At 46.9% G+C, this 19,727-nt stretch overlaps 1 protein-coding gene across 10 annotated transcripts in view; it reads right to left on the reverse strand.

Moving 5' to 3' along the window:
• Nucleotides 1–234: 234 nt before the first annotated feature.
• TENM4 (teneurin transmembrane protein 4) overlaps nt 235–19,727 on the reverse strand; it is a 649,734-nt gene continuing 630,241 nt past the window's right edge. For all 10 annotated transcript variants that reach the window (XM_079973241.1, XM_079973246.1, XM_079973247.1 and 7 more), the window contains 4 exons: nt 17,007–17,303; nt 13,526–15,140; nt 7,451–7,593; nt 235–3,983 (listed from right to left, as the gene is read on the reverse strand). In XM_079973241.1, coding sequence (XP_079829367.1) covers nt 3,225–3,983; nt 7,451–7,593; nt 13,526–15,140; nt 17,007–17,303 — 2,814 coding nt within the window. In that variant the 3' untranslated portion in view covers nt 235–3,224. The remainder of the gene's footprint in view (nt 3,984–7,450; nt 7,594–13,525; nt 15,141–17,006; nt 17,304–19,727) is intronic.

Genomic DNA, 19,727 nt, shown 5'->3' on the forward strand with positions numbered 1-19,727 from the left:
GTAAGACCAATTGCAGTCGTTAACAGTCGTCAACAGGTTTACTACACCTATCAGCCAATCACCCATTCCCACCACCCTTCTGAGTAAAACCCCTCCCCACCTTCTCATAAGGGTCTGGTGACTTCTGTTTCAGTGTATCTGAAGAAGTGTGCATGCACACGAAAGCTCATACCAATAAGTAACTTAGTTGGTCTCTAAGGTGCTACTGGAAGGAATTTTATTTATTTATTTATATTTATTTTATTTTGTTTCGACTATGACAGACCAACACGGCTACCTACCTGTAGCTTACAGCCCTAGTTTAGCAGGCACCAAGAAGCCTTGGGCCAGTTTACCCCAAACTGTGCCCTGCCTTCTTCTGGGACACCATATCGGTGGTACCTTCTTACTTTATTGACGGCATGCAAGAGATGTTGCTTGCACCATGTTAAATGACGCTTCAAGCAGCCTTGCCCTCCCCACGCCAGGTTGCAGCTTCAGCAATAAAATACTCTTTTGAGATCTGGTGGCGTTTCCACTGCCGTGCAAAGTTGCACAGCCAGGGAGAACGTGTGGGCTCACTGTGTTGGGTGCGTCACCAGATGAAAACAAGTGGAGCAAAGTCATCTCATGGCTCCATTCCCAGTCTGCCTGGCCTGTGCATTGTAAACATTTGGGAATGGAGCCACGAGACTCCTTCCTCCTTCTGAACTCCCAAGTGCTTCGCCCCTAGGTTTGGGGATTATTTTACTCATGGTCAATTCACAAGGGTGGGTGAATGCCCATATTTGTTTGGAATCCTGGTTTTCTTTGGAGAGACACCTAGGCACATGTTGATCTGCTCGTGAGGCCATGTGCCTTCCATGTACACATTCTTATAAGAACCAAATGAAAGTATGATGCTGAGATGCTAGTAGGGTCTGGGGCAGGTTCTCCCTTGGCAAGGGGGCCAGTTGCAAGATCCTTTCCTACCACCCCACCCCTAGTTATTTCTGTTCCTGCTTCAGCTCACCTGTCACCAGTCTCCATATCTTTCTAAAAGCATCCTCAGAAGTAAAGTAAATCGCAACAAAGAAATAAGAAGTAGGCCCAACACTATGTGATAGCAAAATCTGGGTTTTCACGGACTACAACTGAGGATGTTGGTTTCTAGCATGGAGAATTAATGGCAGTTTTACTTTCCTAGAAGGGAGGTAAAGGTATTTAGACACATGACTGCACTACCACACACCTCTGTAGTAGAAGATGCGTTCTGTGTGCTCAGTTCCTTAGGTTGAATTCATGAAAGGCTGCACAGAGGCAAATAAAGACCTTCCCCAAGCCAGAGAGGTGCTGCTGCAAGCCAGAGTGGGCGGTCTTGGGGTTGGCCTAGCTCAGTAGAAGGGGCAAAGCAGGTGTAGCTTGGTAGACATGTACAATGTCTCCTGATGGATTGTTTTTTTAAAACTTCAACAAAATTGCAGTGGGCTTTCGGGATCCTAACTATGCGTGACATTGTGTTGCTTGCAAGCACGTTATCCCCCCCCCCCCCGCTTAATTTAATTACAGGTGGGGACAATAGGTTTGTGCAATTTCTATTTGCATCACAACGCGTGGGGAGGGGAGGTTTAACCTTTCCCTCCTGTCAAAATCTTGTCAAAAAAAATCCCCCGCCCTCCTCATACTGCAGTTAGAAAAACGGTTTCCCTATAGTAACAAGAATAATAATATTTTATTTATACCCCGCCCTCCCCAGCCAAAGCTGGGCTCAGAGCGGAATGTGTTTTCAAGTGCAGTTAGGCCCAGAATTTGACCAAAACAGTGTGTGTGTATGTCTTTCCTCACAGACCATCTGCCCACTAAATATTATCGCCAGCTACTTTTCTACTTGAAGGGGAAAAGATACATGGACTGAATGCCTTTCTTTCCTGAGGGGGGAAAAGCAGCAAGGGAGTGGGATTCTGATTGGGAAAATGGCCCTCAGAGAAAGGGGTTGCTGTCGCTCCAATCACACCCCATTCCCCCCCCCCGTCCCCACAGCAACACTGAATTAACAACCAAAGCCACTGAGAGATTCTCCACACACTCACACAGCCTCTCACATCCACCTCTAGTTTGGTCTATCGCCCTCATGAGGCGCCAAGAACATCCCACCACTAATGGCGATTCTGCTATTGGCCATTTGCTGCCTCAAAAGATAACGGTTAAGACACTCAACCTGGTGTACAGAAATACTATATATTTAAGGAAGGTTTTGCCATTTGACAAATATACATCATAGGTGCTTTTTTTCCATCCAACAGCATGTGCAAGAAAATTTATTCTAGTAGAGCGTCAATCTCTCCCAACCCCCGCACCCTGGGAAACCCCCCACCCCAGTCTGAAATGGGGTTTCAAACTAATAGAAAAACAAACAAACCAAAAGAAGCAAGGAAGATTTCAAGCGATACGTACTCTGTCGCACTCACACAAAAAACCCAAACCAAACCGGTGAACAAAATAGCCTATCGTAGTAAAAAAGACTCATTTAAAAAAAATAAAAAAGAGATTATTTCCATCTCGGGAAGGAAAAAGACTCATCTGGCAAGTCTATAAGACGCAGCTATTTTGCCTTGCCCGGCTACTTCTGAGCTGCAGGATGGCCCAGAAACGAGTGTGAAGTGTGAAAATGACCTGCAAGTTCTCATTTGGAGGCTCACGTTTATCACGTAAAGAAGATTCAGAACAGTCCATGGCTGCTTCTTCTTCGCTTTGCTGTGTGCAGTGCAGAATGCCGAAAGCTCGCATCCCCCCCTCTTCTTCTTTCACCTTTTCTTCTTTTTCAACCCAAACAGGAACTTACGCAGAGACCCTTTTCTCGCCACACGAAGAAACCTAACGGGTTTTGCATGGACAAATCCCCTGATTTTTCAGAACGTTGCACAAAGGGGAAGGGGAGAAGGATGGACGAAAAGGACACAGGATTTCCACCGTGCTCACACAAAGGTGAAATATACCTTCTGGTCCGTGTTTGTGTGTGTGTGCGTGCGTGTGTGCATGGAGGGAAATGATAACAGTAATGGGTGAGAAGGCCAATTTTAGAGAGAGAAAAATAAAACAATAGGATGTTGCATGAGTTACAGTGCAACTGTATTATCATTCCACCCCAACCTTTTTCATCACCGTTTCTTTAAAAAAAAAAAGAGGATTGAGTACAACACAGTCTGGTATGCGGCCACAAAAGAGTAGCTGTCTTTGGCAAGAAGTCAATGCGCCGACCCTCCCTGTCACCTCCTGCCCATCTCGCTCTGTCTCATGAAATGAATGTTGTTGGCGCTGTCTGAGAGTTCGGGGTACTGCTCCACCGAGATCACAAAGTAGCCGTCGTAGCCCTGCACCCGCCCTGTGCTCAGCAACTGCTGCTTCTCCCCTTCTGTCCAGGAGCGTGTCCCCTCCTCCCCGTCCCGCAGTCTCTGCTGCTCCTGCGCCCAGGCTTGGGCAACCGCTCGCTGCCTTGCCAGCTCCAGCACGCGGGTCTTTTCCTCGTCCAAGGTCGTCCCGTACCGGGTGTTCAGGCACAGTGCTCCGTACTGGAGCTGGATGTCCGTGTAACGTCTAGTCCTTCCGTTGAGCACCGTGTTGATTTGGGAGACGGTGACGTTGATGCCGTTCTCCAGGGTCCTCCGGCCGCCGCTGAGGCCCAGGATGGACAAGTCTCCGTCCGACGGCCCTTGCTTGACGAAGTAGTGGGTGTCCACGCCCTCGACGGTGAAGTGCAAGTCGTCTAGGTAGTGGGCGTTATTGAGTATGGCCGCAACCCTCCGCCCATCTTCATTGGCCGTGCTGATGATGTCCGTGGTCACCCTGCCGTCTTTCATGGCGAACTTGACCCCTTTGCCGATGACGGAGCCCCCCGAGGCAAAGTTGTGGTTCTCCTTGGTTTCGTGGCAGCCGGCGATGCTGGAGCTGTAGATCTGCTCAAAGCGCTCCAGGGTGACGAAAGCCTTCAGCTGCTTCTGCACCTCACACTGCACTCCCAGGATCGACTGAGCAAGCAGCAGAGAGAAAAAGAGAGGGAAGAGAGAGGCTCGTGTTAGCGATGGGTGCAGGTTGAGCAAACAACAGCAGTGGCAGCAACAACAATAGCTTACAGCGCCTTAAAGACGAACACATTTAGTCTTTATGGCACAGAGTTTCATGAATTAGCTCCAACACTTGTTAATAGACCTCTGGACTTTCCCCGGTTTTTGCTACAGATTAATAATAAGAATAATTTATTATTTATACCCTGCCCATCTGCTTGGGTTTCCCCAGCCACTCTGGGCTGCTTCCAACAAAATATTAAAATACAATAGTCCTTCAGATATTAAAACAGGGCTGCCTTCAGATGTCTCCTAAAAGTCTGGTAGTTATTTTTTCCTTTGACATCTGGTGGGAGGACATTCCACAGGTCGGGTGCTACTACTGAGAAGGCCCTCTGCCTGGTTCCCTGTAACTTGGCTTCTCGCAGTGAGGGAACCGCCAGAAGGCCTTCGGCGCTGAACCTCAGTGTCCAGGCAGAACAATGGGGGTGGAGACGCTCCTTCGTTGGCAAGAGCTTCTGGGTTGTTCTGCACAATGTTATCAGGGACCTGGCTGTGATCGTAATTTTAAAAGAAGAAAAAAAAAACCCACTTCCCTGTTATCTCAAAACAAGCTCTGTGCCTTTGAAAAGCTGCTTAATTTTAAGATCTAACGACCTTGAACACACCCTTTTAATAATACAGTAATGCATTTGGGAAGAGCGTTTTCTTCCGCGGGAGAAAAACAACTCTTGGGCTGTGTGGCTGTGGAAATAAAAAGGAAGGGGCGCAAACGGATTGTGCAGAGTTCAAAGAGACAGAGTACCCTGCCTTTGAAAATTGCTATCCGTTCCATTTCATCTTCTACCATGTATTGCCCACCCCTTTGCCACTGAATTAGCGAAGACGAGTGGTAGAAAGTACAACTTGAATGGGAGCTAGCGGGCCTCTGATAATGGGGAAGCTTTCAGCAAACTGTTCAGGTAGAGAGAAATGGTACAAAAACCCCCCCAGAAGTATCGCGGATGGAAAGGAGAGAACTCATGTGCATCAGTAGATAAGAGCACTGAGGGAAAACCTGCGGATGCTGACAGGGAGTCCCACGTAAACCCTGGGAAAAAGCAACTGTTTTGCTTGGTACAAAAGGAGCATCTGTAAGGACATTGACAGCATGTGTGCAGATTGCCAAAAGTGACTATTAAATGTTGCCGCCACATCTCACGAGGGCAGATCTTTGATCCAGTGAAGGCTAAGTTAAACCACCACTCCCACCCAATATGTTTTGAATGTGGGGGCAAAAGAACCAACTTTCTCCACATGTTGGGGGCGAGTCAAAATACCAACCAATCTAGCTGCGGAGCAGATTGCAGAGGCCATTCTGGCTTCCACGATCCATTTGGCAGAATGGAACCAATTTCAGCCCACTCATTGCCAAAAACCTGCAGAGTAAATACGGAAGGAAGAAAATGCCATGTTGCTCCTCCTTGGAGATGGCAGCGGTGGTAGGGGAGCATGGCAGTACTTCCAAGTTGGAAAAGAGAGCTACAGTCACATCGCGGTTCACAGTGCAGGGAATTGTGGTTATGTGTTCAATTCCCTCCTTCGCCAGGAGAGCCTGCATTTTACTTGAGACAGTGGACATGTTTGAGAAGCACCTTGCCATGGCCAAGAACAAGTTCCAGAGACGACAGCAGAAAAGAAGTCTTCATTTTCTCGTCAAAAGGCCTAGGAGTCAATTGAATTTTCTGGATTTTTGAGATGGCTAGTGTAGCATTTGGTAGTGATCTAAGCCGAGGCATGCTTGTGCTAAATGAACATAATTTTGTGCACTGGAAGCAATGCTTAATAGCACTTCTAGATGCAAAAGGAGTCCTGGATGCTGCGGGGGGCTGGAAGACACAGCCACAACAGTTGCATATCAATGTTTTAAGGATAGAGCCCTGCTCAGTCTTTATGGCACAGAATTGATCATTGCTATGGCCAGGAGTTCAGCGCAAGAGGCCGAAACACTAGGAGCCTGCTTACCTGAACAATTTCCTCTTCCCATATACAGTCATACCTCATGTTACATCCGCTTCATGTTACGTTCTTTCAGGTTACATCCTGCAGCAACCCGGAAGTACCAGAAAGGGTTACTTCTGGGTTTTGCCACTCGCACATGCGCAGAAGCGCAAAATGATGTCACGTGCATGCGCAGAAGCACTGAATCGCAACCCACATGTGCGCAGATGCTCTGCTACGGGTTGTGCTTTTTTCATGTTGTGAACGGGCCTCCGGAATGGATCCCATTCACAACCAGAGGTACCATTGTATACCCAAATGAACCAGACATTGTGTATTCATGATGGTCTGTGCTCGTGGCGATATTCGGGGTGGCTATTCGCGACCCCGCTTTCAATACTGTTTGTGGCGGCAAAAGGGTGGGCATGGACCCTGTTTCCAACCAGTGCGTATCCCGTAACTTCCTGCTGAAACCTTATAACATTTGACACCACCAGTGCTCTGTTTTCGTCCTGCTTCTGTTGCGTAAGAGCACCCCTCCAATGCAGTAACACTGGATGTGTGGTTTGGTATAAATCACGAATGCACTATTATTGTACCCATAACCATTTGCAAATGAGGTATAGGGGTAGCGACTAAAGACCCAGTCTTTTTAGTGGTGGTGCCCATTTGTCGAATGCCCTCCCTAGAGCGGCTTGCCTGTCACCTCCCAACATTTTGCAGCCAGTTATGGTCCTTTCAGTCCCAGGTGAAGATCATTTTGGCTTCCCAGACTTTTCAATCTTAAAATCTGTTGGTACTTTCAACATTATTTGCACTACTGTTGTTCGGTTTCCATTTTTCTTCTTTACGTTTCTAATTTTTTACTGTAAACTGTCCAGGGAACCTTGGCTATCTGGCGGTATATAAAATGTTGTAAATACATAAATATGAAAAAGGTTCTGTGCACCTGGAAGCAGTTATGTTTAGATCTGGAGAAGTGGTCCACTGGCTATTTACCCCACTGAACGGGAGGGTAGTTTGTGGAAAAATTTAATGAATCCAATAGGGGGCTTTCTAGAAACAGACAGTGGCCTGGTTCCCACATCACATTAAACCATAGTTAACATTTAACTATAGTGTAACGTGAATGAGCAGAATGCTGGTAGATTATGCTCAGAAATCCCTCCTTCACAACTCCCTCACTGTTGGCTGCAACAACCGAGAAGCTTTAGCTTGTCACATTAAGACTTGTGGTTGGCTTCTTTCCAAACAAAACAACCAAGGCTTACTTCTCATGGGTTGCTTGTGGGAAACAAACCATGACCCTGTGTCCAAGCAACATGATAAACCAAGGCTCGTGGTTTGTAACTCAATGCGTGGCTCAGCCAGGAGTCAGGGAGGAGCAAAACTGGGTCTTTTGAAAATTAAACTATGGCTTACTGTGATGTGTGAACAGTGAGGTAGATTACCTTGCTATTGTCCCATTCTTGAGTCTTCAGTTGGGTGTGGATGAGTTCATAAGATGGCTCCACAGCATCCATGTCTGGCTTAGGATATCCAGGGATGACATTGTGCAGTTGAAACCCAAATGTGAGCAGCCAGCTGTTGACATCTGGGATGTGATAAATGAGAAACCGAAGGGTTAGTTTGTTCATTATACTTTATTGCCTGTAGGCACCTGGAAAGAAAGTCAGGTAACTTGGAAATACCTTCCACCCAAAGTATGTGTGTGGGTGGGGGAAAGGAATTGACTATAGTTGCTCATGTCTATTCATGCAATGAATGAGGTGTAAATCTGAAGCTGCACATTTCCTAAGATGTCTATAGTGGCCACACGGCAACTCTACTTTCTCCAGATTTTATATTGCACAAGTTGGCCAAACGGGAAACAAATACACATCATGCAAACAGGCTGATGGCTTACTTCTCCTTGCTATATTCTCAAAACTCTGTGTTATCTGCTAAAGATTCAGGAGAGGGAAGATCGTTTGCTGGCCATGGAAAAAGCCTTCCTTCTGTGTCTTTGAAAATCTGACAGAGAAAAGGCAATGTTGCTTTTTTATTATTTCATTACCATTAAAATTAAAGCACTTTGCTCTCAACAGCCATTCACTCTCTATATCAATAGCAGCAGCAACCAGTTTCTTAATAGCTTTGTGGTGTGATCTTCTAAGTTATGCAGAAATCTACCCTGCTTCTGAGCAGTAGGCTATTATACCACTAGGAATAAGCCAGTGTCATTTATTGGAAGGGATAGAGGTCAGGAGGAGACTTTTTTTTAAGATGTCCGAATGCTCAAAAGTCAGGGCAACATCCAGCCATCACAACACAGAAGCTTAGTCCTAACATTAAAATCAATGGAACCCCAAAAGAATTTAGGATCTGCCCCACATATCAATCTGCTGAAAATGAAGCAGTGTTTATTTATGTTAAGTAAAAACAGTGCATTTCATATGACACTGGGTACATTTTGGCTTCCACTCAATTTGGTTCCCTATATGTCAGAATGAATTCATTCTGGGGGCAGAGTAAAGAGCATGGCTTTTGGAAACAGGGGTAATAGAAATGTCAACTCAATCTGCTCCCTCCACAAAAGCCAGTCACAAAAGCATTCCTTCTCCACTATAGGGGGGCTATGAACATAAACTCCAATTAATCCTAGGTATCCTTTGCCAGTTCTCCTTTAGGTGATCTTTTGCAACGCTCACAGCAGAATCCTAACATAGGTTTATTCAGAGGTTCCCCTGCATTCAATCAAATCTTATCCACTATAAGTGTGTTTCGAATCGCAGTCTCCAGTTCTGAACCATCCCCCCAAAATCCCCTCAACTTTAGGGATGGGAGAATCTGTAAATTGTGGTTTCACCCAGTTTCTCAAATTTCCAATCTTATATTCAGTTCATATTTCCACAACAATTTGCAATTATTATTATTTTTAATTACAAGTGGGTAGCCGTGTTGGTCTGCCGTAGTCGAAACAAAATTAAAAAAATCCTTCCAGTAGCACCTTAGAGACCAACTAAGTTTGTTATTGGTATGAGCTTTCATGTGCATGGTATCTGAAGAAGTGTGCATGCACACGAAAGCTCATACCAATAACAAACTTAGTCGGTCTCTAAGGTGCTACTGGAAGGTATTGTTTTCAAGGGGTCCTCATGAAAATTCACCATCTAAGTGTGAATTTCTCTTAGCATTCACACGATTGTATGCAATTTAGTCTTAGTACACATTTGTTGCAAGCAATTTTGTCTTGTAATGCATTTTTGGGATCTTAACTATTTTATTATTGATTTTGTTAAGAAGCGCAAACATAAAAAAGAAAGCCAAAGAATACAAAATGTCAACCATAAAGCGTCACAGCCTGGAAGGACAAAAGTACAAAGGTTCAGCACAGCTCCAAAGGAATAAAGTATGGACTCGTGCAAAGATTCCCTCTGCAAAAAACTAAGATTTATAAAAACAAAAGCATTGTCCACCTGTGAGTGCCATCATTATTGAAAATAAAGGTTCCAAAAAGGCTTAGATGAGCCAGACATTTGCGCATACTGGTGGCACTGAACTACCGCGGGCCTCAATATTCATACTGGAAATAAAATCATACCATATAGCAAAAATGCCAAACAAAAAAACTCTGGTCATTAAAGGACCCCTGACCATTAGGTCCAGTTGTGGCCGACTCTGGGGTTGCGGTGCTCATTTCGCCTTATGTGGCCAGCATGACTAAGCCGCTTCTGGCGAACCAGAGCAGCACATGGAAACGCCGTTTACCTTCCTGCCGGAGTGATAGCTATTTATCTACTTGCACTTTGACGTGCTTTTGAACTGCTAGGTTGGCAGGAGCAGGGACTGAGCAACGGGAGCTCACCCTGTTGCAGGGATTCGAACCGCCAACCATCTGATTGGCAAGTCCTAGGCTCTGTGGTTTAACCCACAGTGCTACCCACATCCCCTACCCTGGTCATTAGAGTTCTCTTAATCTCAGGGTTGTGGGTTTGAGCCTCACACTGGGCAAAAATATTCCTGCATTGCAGGGGCTGGACTAGAAAACCCTCATGGGTCCCTTCGAACAATTCTGTGACAAAACGGGACACAATTTGCTCAGCCGGCTGTCCAGATGCTAACTATGGATGGGCAACGTCTAGTTCACCCTGTCTCCCAACCTCTCAAGCTCCCCCGTTTGATGGTTCTTGTAGCTTTTGACCAGCCAACACTCCAAACGAAGATGATTACTATTCGATACCCTCTCTAAAATGGGATACTGGGAATCCGTCCCTCTGGGGTCTCTTCCAGCTCTGTGAATCTAAGTTGCCTTGTGCAGAGTCATGACTTGGCCCATGCAGCTAAGCACCGTGCCTTCCACTCAGACTAGTAACAACCGCCCAAGGCCTCCTGCAGGAAGCTTCCTCACCTGTTCTGCCTGAGATCTTTTAACTAGCAATCCCAGGGGCTGAATCAATTTGATTCCCTCCCCCTCTTCTTTTTTCTTTTCCCCTCCTGTGACGGAACACTTATTTGGGCACTTCCCTGGCTTTTTTCTGGCCCATGTAGGACCAGTCTGGAAAGTTAGCCATGGTGAAGACTTGACATTTTCATCCCCCCAAAAGTTTTTGATTTGAGTTCCCATTGAAACGGGGCTGTATTTTAAATCAGTCACACCTCGGGCTGAATATGCTTCATGTTGCGCACGTTCGAGTTGTGCTCCGCGGCAACCTGGAAGTAACGGAGCGTGTTACTTCCGAGTTTCGCCACTCGCACAGACACTCAATGACGTCATGCGCAGAAGCAGCCAAAAGCGACACGTGTGTGTGCAGATGTGCCGTCGCTAGTTATGTTTGCTTCTGGATGTGAACGGGGCTCCGGAATGGATCCCGTTCGTATCCAGAGGTACCACTGTATTTTAATGTTTTAATATTGTATTTTAATCTTGTATTAAGTTGTATTTCAATCAATTTGTTTTTATATTGGGTGTTAGCTTCCCTGAGTCTGGTCTTGGCTGGGGAGGGCAGGGTATAATAAAATTTATTATTATTATTATGAACCTGTGATCCTCCGATGCAACCATGCACTCTACCACTTGAACTACGGTCTGCCCCCCTCATATACTCTGCCACTCCTGTCTCCATGTCTTTTGGTTTCAAACCAACTCCCCAAACTTGCTGCGTTTTCCCACCCCTCTTTAACTGGCAGGCCATTTCCTCGCTTCAAGTCCTTCGAGACTTGCTGAAATCTTCCCATGCCACTGAATTCTTCCTTACCGCATTCCTGCTACTGTTAATTCAGTGTGTTGCGTCTGTCCAGGCTGTGCTATTCCTCCCCCCGAATGCACACTTGCTCCCACCCACAAATTACTTGCCCCAAATTTAATTCCGCAGCGACTCTGGTGGGAGTTTGGTCAAAGGCTGCCGTCTCTCTGCTCTGGCCTATATTTAAGGCACATGATACTTGTTTTTCCTCCATCCCTTAAGTAGCGCTTCTCACGGCTGAATTAACGCTTAATCGCATTGTTATTTTTAAAAGGCTTGATAAAAAGGTCATGATTAGAAAGGACTCAGCCGCTGCTCTCCTGGAGCGAGCCTCCTTAATGCAGTTTATTTAGATGCAATTTTGAATTTGGGCTGCCAGCTGATGCACACACGGATACCTCTGTGCAACTGATAGGAAATTAGGAGAACATTAATCATCCTTTAATCTGCAGGAAGGGGATTATCGGGTCTGGCTGAGCCCCTTGGAAAACGGAGAGCTTTGCAGCGGGACTTCGCAAAACCCAACAATCAGCTGATTGTCAGGCCGTGAGGAGTCCCTTGCAAAAAATCCTTTGCAAGACCCGTGTGGACAAGCAAAGGTCACTTGACCCCTGTCCACTTGGCCTTCAAGACCAGATCCAGCCCCCTTCCACGTGAAGGACTAAAAAGGGGGAGAGGGACACTTTTCGCACATTGGCTTAAACTACCAAAGTGGGTTTTTGATACAACCAAGCTAGGGAAAGTCTAGTGTCTATTGTGTCTTCTCTGGCAATCTCTAGGTTAGATAACTGCAGCGAGTTACATGTGGGGCTGTCTTTGAAGATGGCTCAGTAACTGCAGCTGGTGCCAAAATTGGCAGCCAGATTGTCGAACAACACAATACGGTCTGATCATATAACACCAGTTTGGGCACAACTGCGCTAGCTTCCAATGAGCTTCCAGGCTCGCATCAAGGTGCTTGTTTTGAACTATAAAGCTTGTATGTGGTTCAGGACCATAGCTGTCAACTTTCAGATTTGAAAATAAGGGATCGGCAGCCTCGAAAATAAGGGATCAGCAGCCTCACCTGTCCCATGGACAGTCTACGGGATATCTAATAAGCCGGGATAGCAGCGGGAAATGGCGCTGGAATAAGGGGATTTCCCGCAAAAAAAGGGAAGGTTGACAACTACCTCTTCCCACTTGAACCCGGACCCTGCATTCATCATCCGTGTGCCCCTTTGAGGGAGGTGAAGACTCATAATCTTGCTCCAGTGGGCCTTGTGGGCATTTCCCTTCTGCCATGAGTAGGACTGTTCCCAAGTTAACCCCTGTCAGACCCCTGCCTGAAACTTGAGAGAGCTGCAGTCAAGTATAGATGATTCTGAGCCACACTGGCCAAAAGTCAGCTTTCTAAAATTATTAAGTTGTTTATGATGAACAGGCGGCTTGGCCAGCATCCGTCCTCTTCCAGCTCACCTAAGTCAGTTCTACTTTGTTTTTGGAAATGAGGTCTGCTCGTGAAATGGGACTTCCCCCATCTCCTCCCTCTGTGTGCCCCGTGCACCCCCTAAATAGGCTCTGGAGGACTGGGAGAAGCCCCAGATCAGGTTTAGGGGCCACAGGAGAGGAGAGATTGGAGGGAAGTCATGTTTCATGAGTGGACCTTGTTCCCTATGCATGTACTCAACTTAGTGCTACCCCTTTGATTCCCCTCCTCAGTCCTTACACCTTGAACGTTTTTGGGCGCGACAGAGATTTGTAGTCCTTTATAGCGTTTTCTGCTATAAACCAGTTTGCACAAGTTTGTGGAGTGTTTAAATCGAAGGTTTCCACCTAGCTAACTGACCTGAGAGAATAAAAACCTCTGCATGAATCAATGCACCTTGTTATAGGGAAGTTTTCAATGTTTTATTGTGTTTTTAATATTTTGTTGGGAGCCGCCCAGAGTGCCTGGGGCAACCCGTTCAGATGGGCAGCATATTATTATTATTATTAATAATAATAATAATAATAATAATTTGCTTTAGCTACTCTTCCTTAGCAATCTAAAGAAACATTGCTTCTTTTCTATCTAGCTACCATTGCAACAGTTGAAACAAAACAAGTATGGTGAGAGATTCAGTTTTTAACTCCAAAGTATAGAACCGTATATTAGATGCTCTTCCCAATGAAGTAAAAAATAATTTGGGAGAAACTGAAAATACCTGGGTGCAGATTTAAAAACTGGCATTGTTTTAAAGAGACGCATAGTCAAATATGGTGCAACTGAGCTGACTGGTGGACTCGAGGCCAGCTGGGCTGGCCAAAAATGAACCTTACCTGTCATGTAGCACTTGATATCCTGAGAGTTACTGATAGGATTGTTATTCTTGAACATGTAGAGACTGAAAGGCATTATATTGCCGCTGCTGAGACGTTTCCAAATGTCGTGGTCCGGGCTGGTCCACCGGCCGGCGAGCACATCATAGTCTCTCTTCCCCATGTGTATCAGTTTGGTGAGGGGGTCGTAGAGGCCTCCATGGTAGCCGATGATGATCTGGAAGTTTGGGTTGGTGTCAGTGTAGATCTCCCCATAAGCCGTGTACAGGATCTGCTTGATCATGAGGCCCGTCCCGCTGAAGACGGCCAGAGGAGTCCCAATGTTGTCGCAAGCGATGTAGAACTCGTCCCCGCTGCTGAGCTCCATGGCAAAGAGGTGGCCCTGCAGGTCGTAATAGAGGGACGTTATCTCAGAACTGGAGTGGTTGTACAGGTGGGTGACTTTGGTGGGGTTGGTGAGATCCGCGTAGAAGAATTGCAGGTGGTGGCCGTGGGCCGTTTTGCTGGAGACTCTCCTCCCAAGTCCGTCATAGCGGTACTTCACGCTCCAGCCACTGGCTTTGTTGTATGCCTTGATGAGCAGCCCGGCAGAGTTGTACTCGAAAACATCGTTCCCCCTTTGTCTCAAGAAGCCGTCTTCATCCATCTTATATTGCACGTCCCCCAGCCTCGTGATCCTGTCCCTGAGGTCGTACCTCAGAGGCGTGAGGCGGGCGCTGTTGCCGGGACTCAGCAAATGGAGGTTCCCGTTCAGGTCGTAGCTGTACCGCCAGAGCGGCTTCTCGTTGATCGACACAGTCTGCAACTGCCCGTCGGCATCGTACTCGTAAGAATACCTTGTCGTGTTTGCGTACGGGCCAACCTTCAGCTCCTTCTTCACCACCCTCCCCATGTTGTCGTACTGCACCGTCATCCAGTACATAAGGGACCTGAATATCTCGTACTGCACTTCCTTCATCCTGCCGTAGGCGTCAAAGTGTTTCGTGTGAGTCATGACGGCGGTGGTGATGATCTGGTTGATGTCATAGTAGATGACCCCAAACTTGCCGAACTGCTCCGTCTTGCCCGACACGTCGTCGTACCGATACAGGTCGATGGGCAACGGCGTCTCGTTGATCACCGCTTGCATGCTGGTCACCCGGAAGCTGTTGTCGTAGTTGTAATCAAAACGGGCGTTCACCATGCCTTCCTCCGTGAAGCGGAAAATCTGCCGGTCAATGAGCGGCCCGATCTGCCGGTACCGGATGGTGCAGGTGAACCCTTCATTTTGCAGGTTTATGGTCTTCAGCATGCCGGCGGTTTCGTCATAAGTAAAGCTGATCTTGGTGGTGTCGTAGAGCATTTCGGCCAGCTTGGACAGCTTGCCGTACTTGTAGATGACCCGCCTTCCCGTCCCCAAATGATAGGTGTGGAGAAGCTGCCGCTCCTCGTTGAAGTCCTGAACGACAGAGGCGTTTCCCTCGGGGGGCCTGTAGATGTTCCGGTAGTAGCCGATGGAACGGATCATTTCAAAGGTCTGCCGGGCTACGTTAGGCATGGTCACCGACGACAAGCGGTCGTTCTTATCGAACTCGAAAATGTACTGCCGCTGGCTGTGAAGAAGCAGCACCATGGACTGTAACCAAGAGAGAAAGCAGTTATTATCCTTCTTTTTATAGCCATTGGAAATCTGAACTTTCTCAAGCAAGGAAATTCTTTAGGGCGCTGGGGGGGGCATTCAGTGTAGCGCTATGGCAATTGCTCCATCAGCTCAAGCATTTCAGCTTGCCAGGCGGAATGACCCCCCCCCAACCAGGTGTACTAATTTTTTTGCTGTGTGTGTCCCTTGGCAGAATTCTGCTAGCCGGATTCGTTGAGTTGGATCTGGTCCATTATTTTAATTTTAATTATCATTTGCAATTCTGCCTCTTTTAGAAACAGTGCCCCCTCCCCCTGAAATTTCTGTAATTAGGGCAGGGGCAGTACACTTGAAGACTGAAACATCGAAAAACGCCTATTCTGTGGTACTGATAGCTTACTTCCTCTTGGTGCCCCTGTAATAAAATTTTTAGTGGATGTCAGGGACTGGCTGGACGATGAGGAGTGATGGGAGGCGCCAGCTGGGGAACCCCTAAGGGAAGCCCTAGAGACGGAGGACTCAGAGCCCGGGGGTTGGTGGTTGGACACAGAGGAGAGGTCAGAAGGGGAAGATTAGGAAGAGGTGCTGGATACCGAATGGACAACAGGGTTCAGCGAGCAGGAGGAACCTGTGACAGGGAGCAGTTCAGACTCTGAGGCTGAAGCAGAGGAAGGGGGCAGGGCCAAGGGACTGTTCAAGACTCCTGGGAGTCTCTGGATGCAACAATTCTCCTCTCCCCTGGTCTCCAAGAATGTGCAGAACAACAAGGAGAGAAGAACAGAGCCCAGAGGTGTGCAGACGCAGTTTCAAACTGCTTGGGAAACATCTGAGAAAGGAGAAGCCTTAGGAGGGGGTAGAAGGCAGGGGCCAGCAGTCCTGGCAACTGCTCTATGTGGGTAAGACCTACTGGAAAGGTTGTATGCCATTTCCTTGAACAAAGAAGACACGGACAACAGACTCTGCTTCTTTGTGCTGACCTGCATCTGACTCCAGCCCTGACAGAGGAGCAATAGATAGCTCCAGTTTCCAGAGGGGTAGCTGTGTTGGTCAGCAAAACCGGTACTGTGCCTTGTAGTACCTTAAAGAACAATGACTGTATCCAATGTAGCACTAAGTAATTCATCAGTGCAATGATTTACTGCTGAGTAATGAAGCTTCTTCCCCCATTCTCTTTTCTCAGTGCCTTGCCCAAATCTGCTCCAGGGGGTGCATGGGGTGGGGCGAGGAGGGACAGGGAAAATTCTGTTGCACAACTTTAAACCCTTGGATTAGCTGGATACCATAGCAACAAATTAATTATGGCATAAGCATTCATGGACTGGAGTCCACTATCATCTGACGAAGTGGGCTCTAGTCCATGAAAACTTATGCCATAATTAATTTTTCAGTCCTTAAGGAGCCACAAGGCTCTATTATTGATAGATCCAGTTTCTGAAACAACCAAAATCCCCTGTTAAACTCCACCGCTGAACGCTAAACAGCCCAGAATTCCATGAGAAGAGGGAATTGCTATGCTCAAAATTAAGAATAATGTGGATTTACTTGTCGACAAAGCGGGCTGGTGTCTTCTTGGCTCGTGTGGGATATGGGAGTGGTGCTGTTGCGACCAACTCCAGAATCCCCAAAACTATGCTCCTTAAGACTGAATTTCAGGGTCATGTACATGAGCTGTTAGAATTATTAAATGGGAGTAAAAATGAGGAATAGGAGAGAACATAAATAAAGGGATGTGGCATTTAAAACACCTTTAGCTGAGATGCCTGATTGCAGAGGGTTGGACTAGATGACTTTGGGGTCCCCTACGGTTCTATTACTCTACGTAGGCTACAGGTTTAGCAGCATATTTTTACAGGCGGTCCTCACCTTCTCCAAGTACGTGTAGCTCCAGGATTTGCCATCGGCAAAGATTCTGGATGTAATCCTGCCAGACTGGTCGTATTCCATCCTTTCCGACATGGTTCCCCTTTGGATCCCAGCAATATGTCCTCCCGCGGAGTAAGTTACGTTGACCCCGTTCAACCTGCTGCTAGGAGACCAAAGTGTAGGCCGGCCGGCCTGGTCATAAAGGATCCTCAGAGTGAACTTGCGGTGGTCGTCGTAGATCTTCTCTGTCCTCGTCACGCGGTCAAAGTCTAATGACAGCAAGTTCCTGTTATGAACCTGCAGCAGAGAAAGGGGAAGAGTTAAGCATCAGAACTGAACAGAAAACTGGTGGGTGAACTGCTCTGCAAAGCAACCAAGTCTTCTTCAGGGTTACAATTTCTGGATTTGAGTTTCTTTTTTTGCAAGCAAATCCAAGGGGTCTTTGACCCTGGATGCTGTTCGAATCAAGTTTTAAGCAAAGAACACCTACTGAGATGAATGGACCTAATTTAGCCATGTTCACTAATTTCAATGGTTCTGCTCCTGAGTAAAATTTAGTTGCTGGCCACCCGCAGCAAGAGAACAGGAAGGACAATAAAATGAATCTTCACACGCATCTCAGTTGCTGAATAGAGGAATTAAGGCCGCAATCCTATACACCAGCCTTACTCAAGTTGGAGCGTTCCGGATGTTTTGAACTATAACTCCCATCAGCTCCCATCATTCATGACAATAGGCTGTGCTGGCTGTGCTGGGATGATGGGAGTGGTAGTCCAAAACATTGGTGGGGGGGGTAAGTTTGGGAAAGGCTGCTATACACAAAGGTAAAGGTAAAGGGACCCCTGACCATTAGGTCCAGTTGTGACTGACTCTGGGGTTGCGGCGCTCATCTCGCTTTATTGGCCAAGGCAGCCGGCATACAGCTTCTGGGTCATGTGGCCAGCATGACTAAGCCGCTTCTGGCGAACCAGAGCAGCGCATGGAAACGCCGTTTACCTTCCCGCCGGAGCGGTACCTAGTTATCTACATGCACTTTGACGTGCTTTCGAACTGCTAGGTTGGCAGGAGCTGGGACCGAGCAACGGGAGCTCACCCCGTCGTGGGGATTCGAACCGCCAACCTTCTGATCGGCAAGCCCTAGGCTCTGTGGTTTAACCCACAGTGCCACCCGCGCTATACACAATTACCTGGGAGTAATTACTCAGTGGTTAACCTTACTCTCGTATCATAGACTTATAGAGTTGGAAGGGACCATAAAGATAATCTAATCCAGGAGTCAGCAACCTTTTTCAGCCGTTGGCGGGTCCACCGTCCCCAGACCATGTGGTGGGCCGGACTATATATTTTTTTTGGGGGGGGGGGAAGTGAACCAATTCCTATGCCCCACAAATAACCCTGATCTAATCTAATCCCATGCAATGAAGGAATCAGTTTGCCCAATGTACGTAGGACTTGAACCCTGAGATTAAGAGCCTCATGCTCTGTCCTCAACTACTTCTTTATTAAAATAAACAACTCATCTATAGCTGCGTTTCGGTTAAAAAAACAACAACCCACTTTTTGGAGATCCACCAGCTCAGGTATATTAAGTATAAATGAATGAATGAATGAATGGATATTAAGGAATCACAAATCTCTCAGTGCAAATGTGGTTTGGCCCCAAAGACGTTTTAGGGTAGGAATTAAGCTGGAAGTCGACAGAAATGTTTGCAGACATCTTTGTAATGCCAAATTGGTCTGCCTATGGGCCTGAAGCCCATAGAGCACGTCCTTGGGGATCCTAGTCCATCCTTGTGTGATTGCTTTCCATGAGATCCTTGTCCATTCTGTGTACAAGACCAAGCCAGGGGAGACGTCGCTGAGATAGGAGTGAGAACATGCTAGGAATGTGGTCTTGTGACAGAATTCTACCCTGCTACGTTCAGCTAGGCATTTAATGATTTAATGGCTGAAATATACCATTGCTAGTAATCTTGCAATTATAAGGTGTGGGAGCGTGTGATTGCTTTTAATTTCCCCAAGTTTTTATTTTAATTTATTGTTGCCTCACTTATGCATTTGCTAGCCTAGGCTACCTTGGAAGGAAGGGAAAGATATAAGTTTGATAAACAAATGGCCCCTTGTAATAAGAGCTCATCTCCCAGGCATAATGAGTCACAATTGCAAGGCAAAAATCATACGACCACTGCAGAAATTTCAGCACCAAGTATGTGGAGTGTAGCAAGCTCTCTGCAGCGTGACTGTACACTGTGTGAAAGGTTGTAGGGACAAGGTTAGGACACTCTACTTAGCCAAGCCGCAGCTTAACAGTTGGCAAGGTAATCTCCGTAGTGCTGCTGGGAGCTATGGTGCAATCTGTCATTGTGACAACCACCTTTGCTGTCTCCCCACCAGAATCCCAAAGACAGACCTCCCGTTTTAAGCACGTCCCAGGTTAAATAACCAAAGTGAATGTATCAGACTGCGAAGACACCAGTCTGCGCAACCTAAGCGGCGGGCCGTTTTTGCATCGCTATTTGCGGAGGTTTGCATTTGTGCGAAGGTTGCGGCATTATCCAGAGCGGTGTGGTATTGCAAGCGTTTTCGATCCAAGGGGGTGTCCGGCGAGTGACTGCTGGCTATGGATTTTTAACGCTGCTGAAGAGCGGGGCTGATCAATCCGTAATAGCCATAGGACCAATTAGAGGTCTAGAATGTTACGACAGCTAGAGGGCCATTGAA

The sequence above is a fragment of the Podarcis cretensis genome, assembly GCF_951804945.1.
Source record: "Podarcis cretensis genome assembly, chromosome: 4".
Lineage (NCBI taxonomy): Eukaryota > Metazoa > Chordata > Lepidosauria > Squamata > Lacertidae > Podarcis > Podarcis cretensis.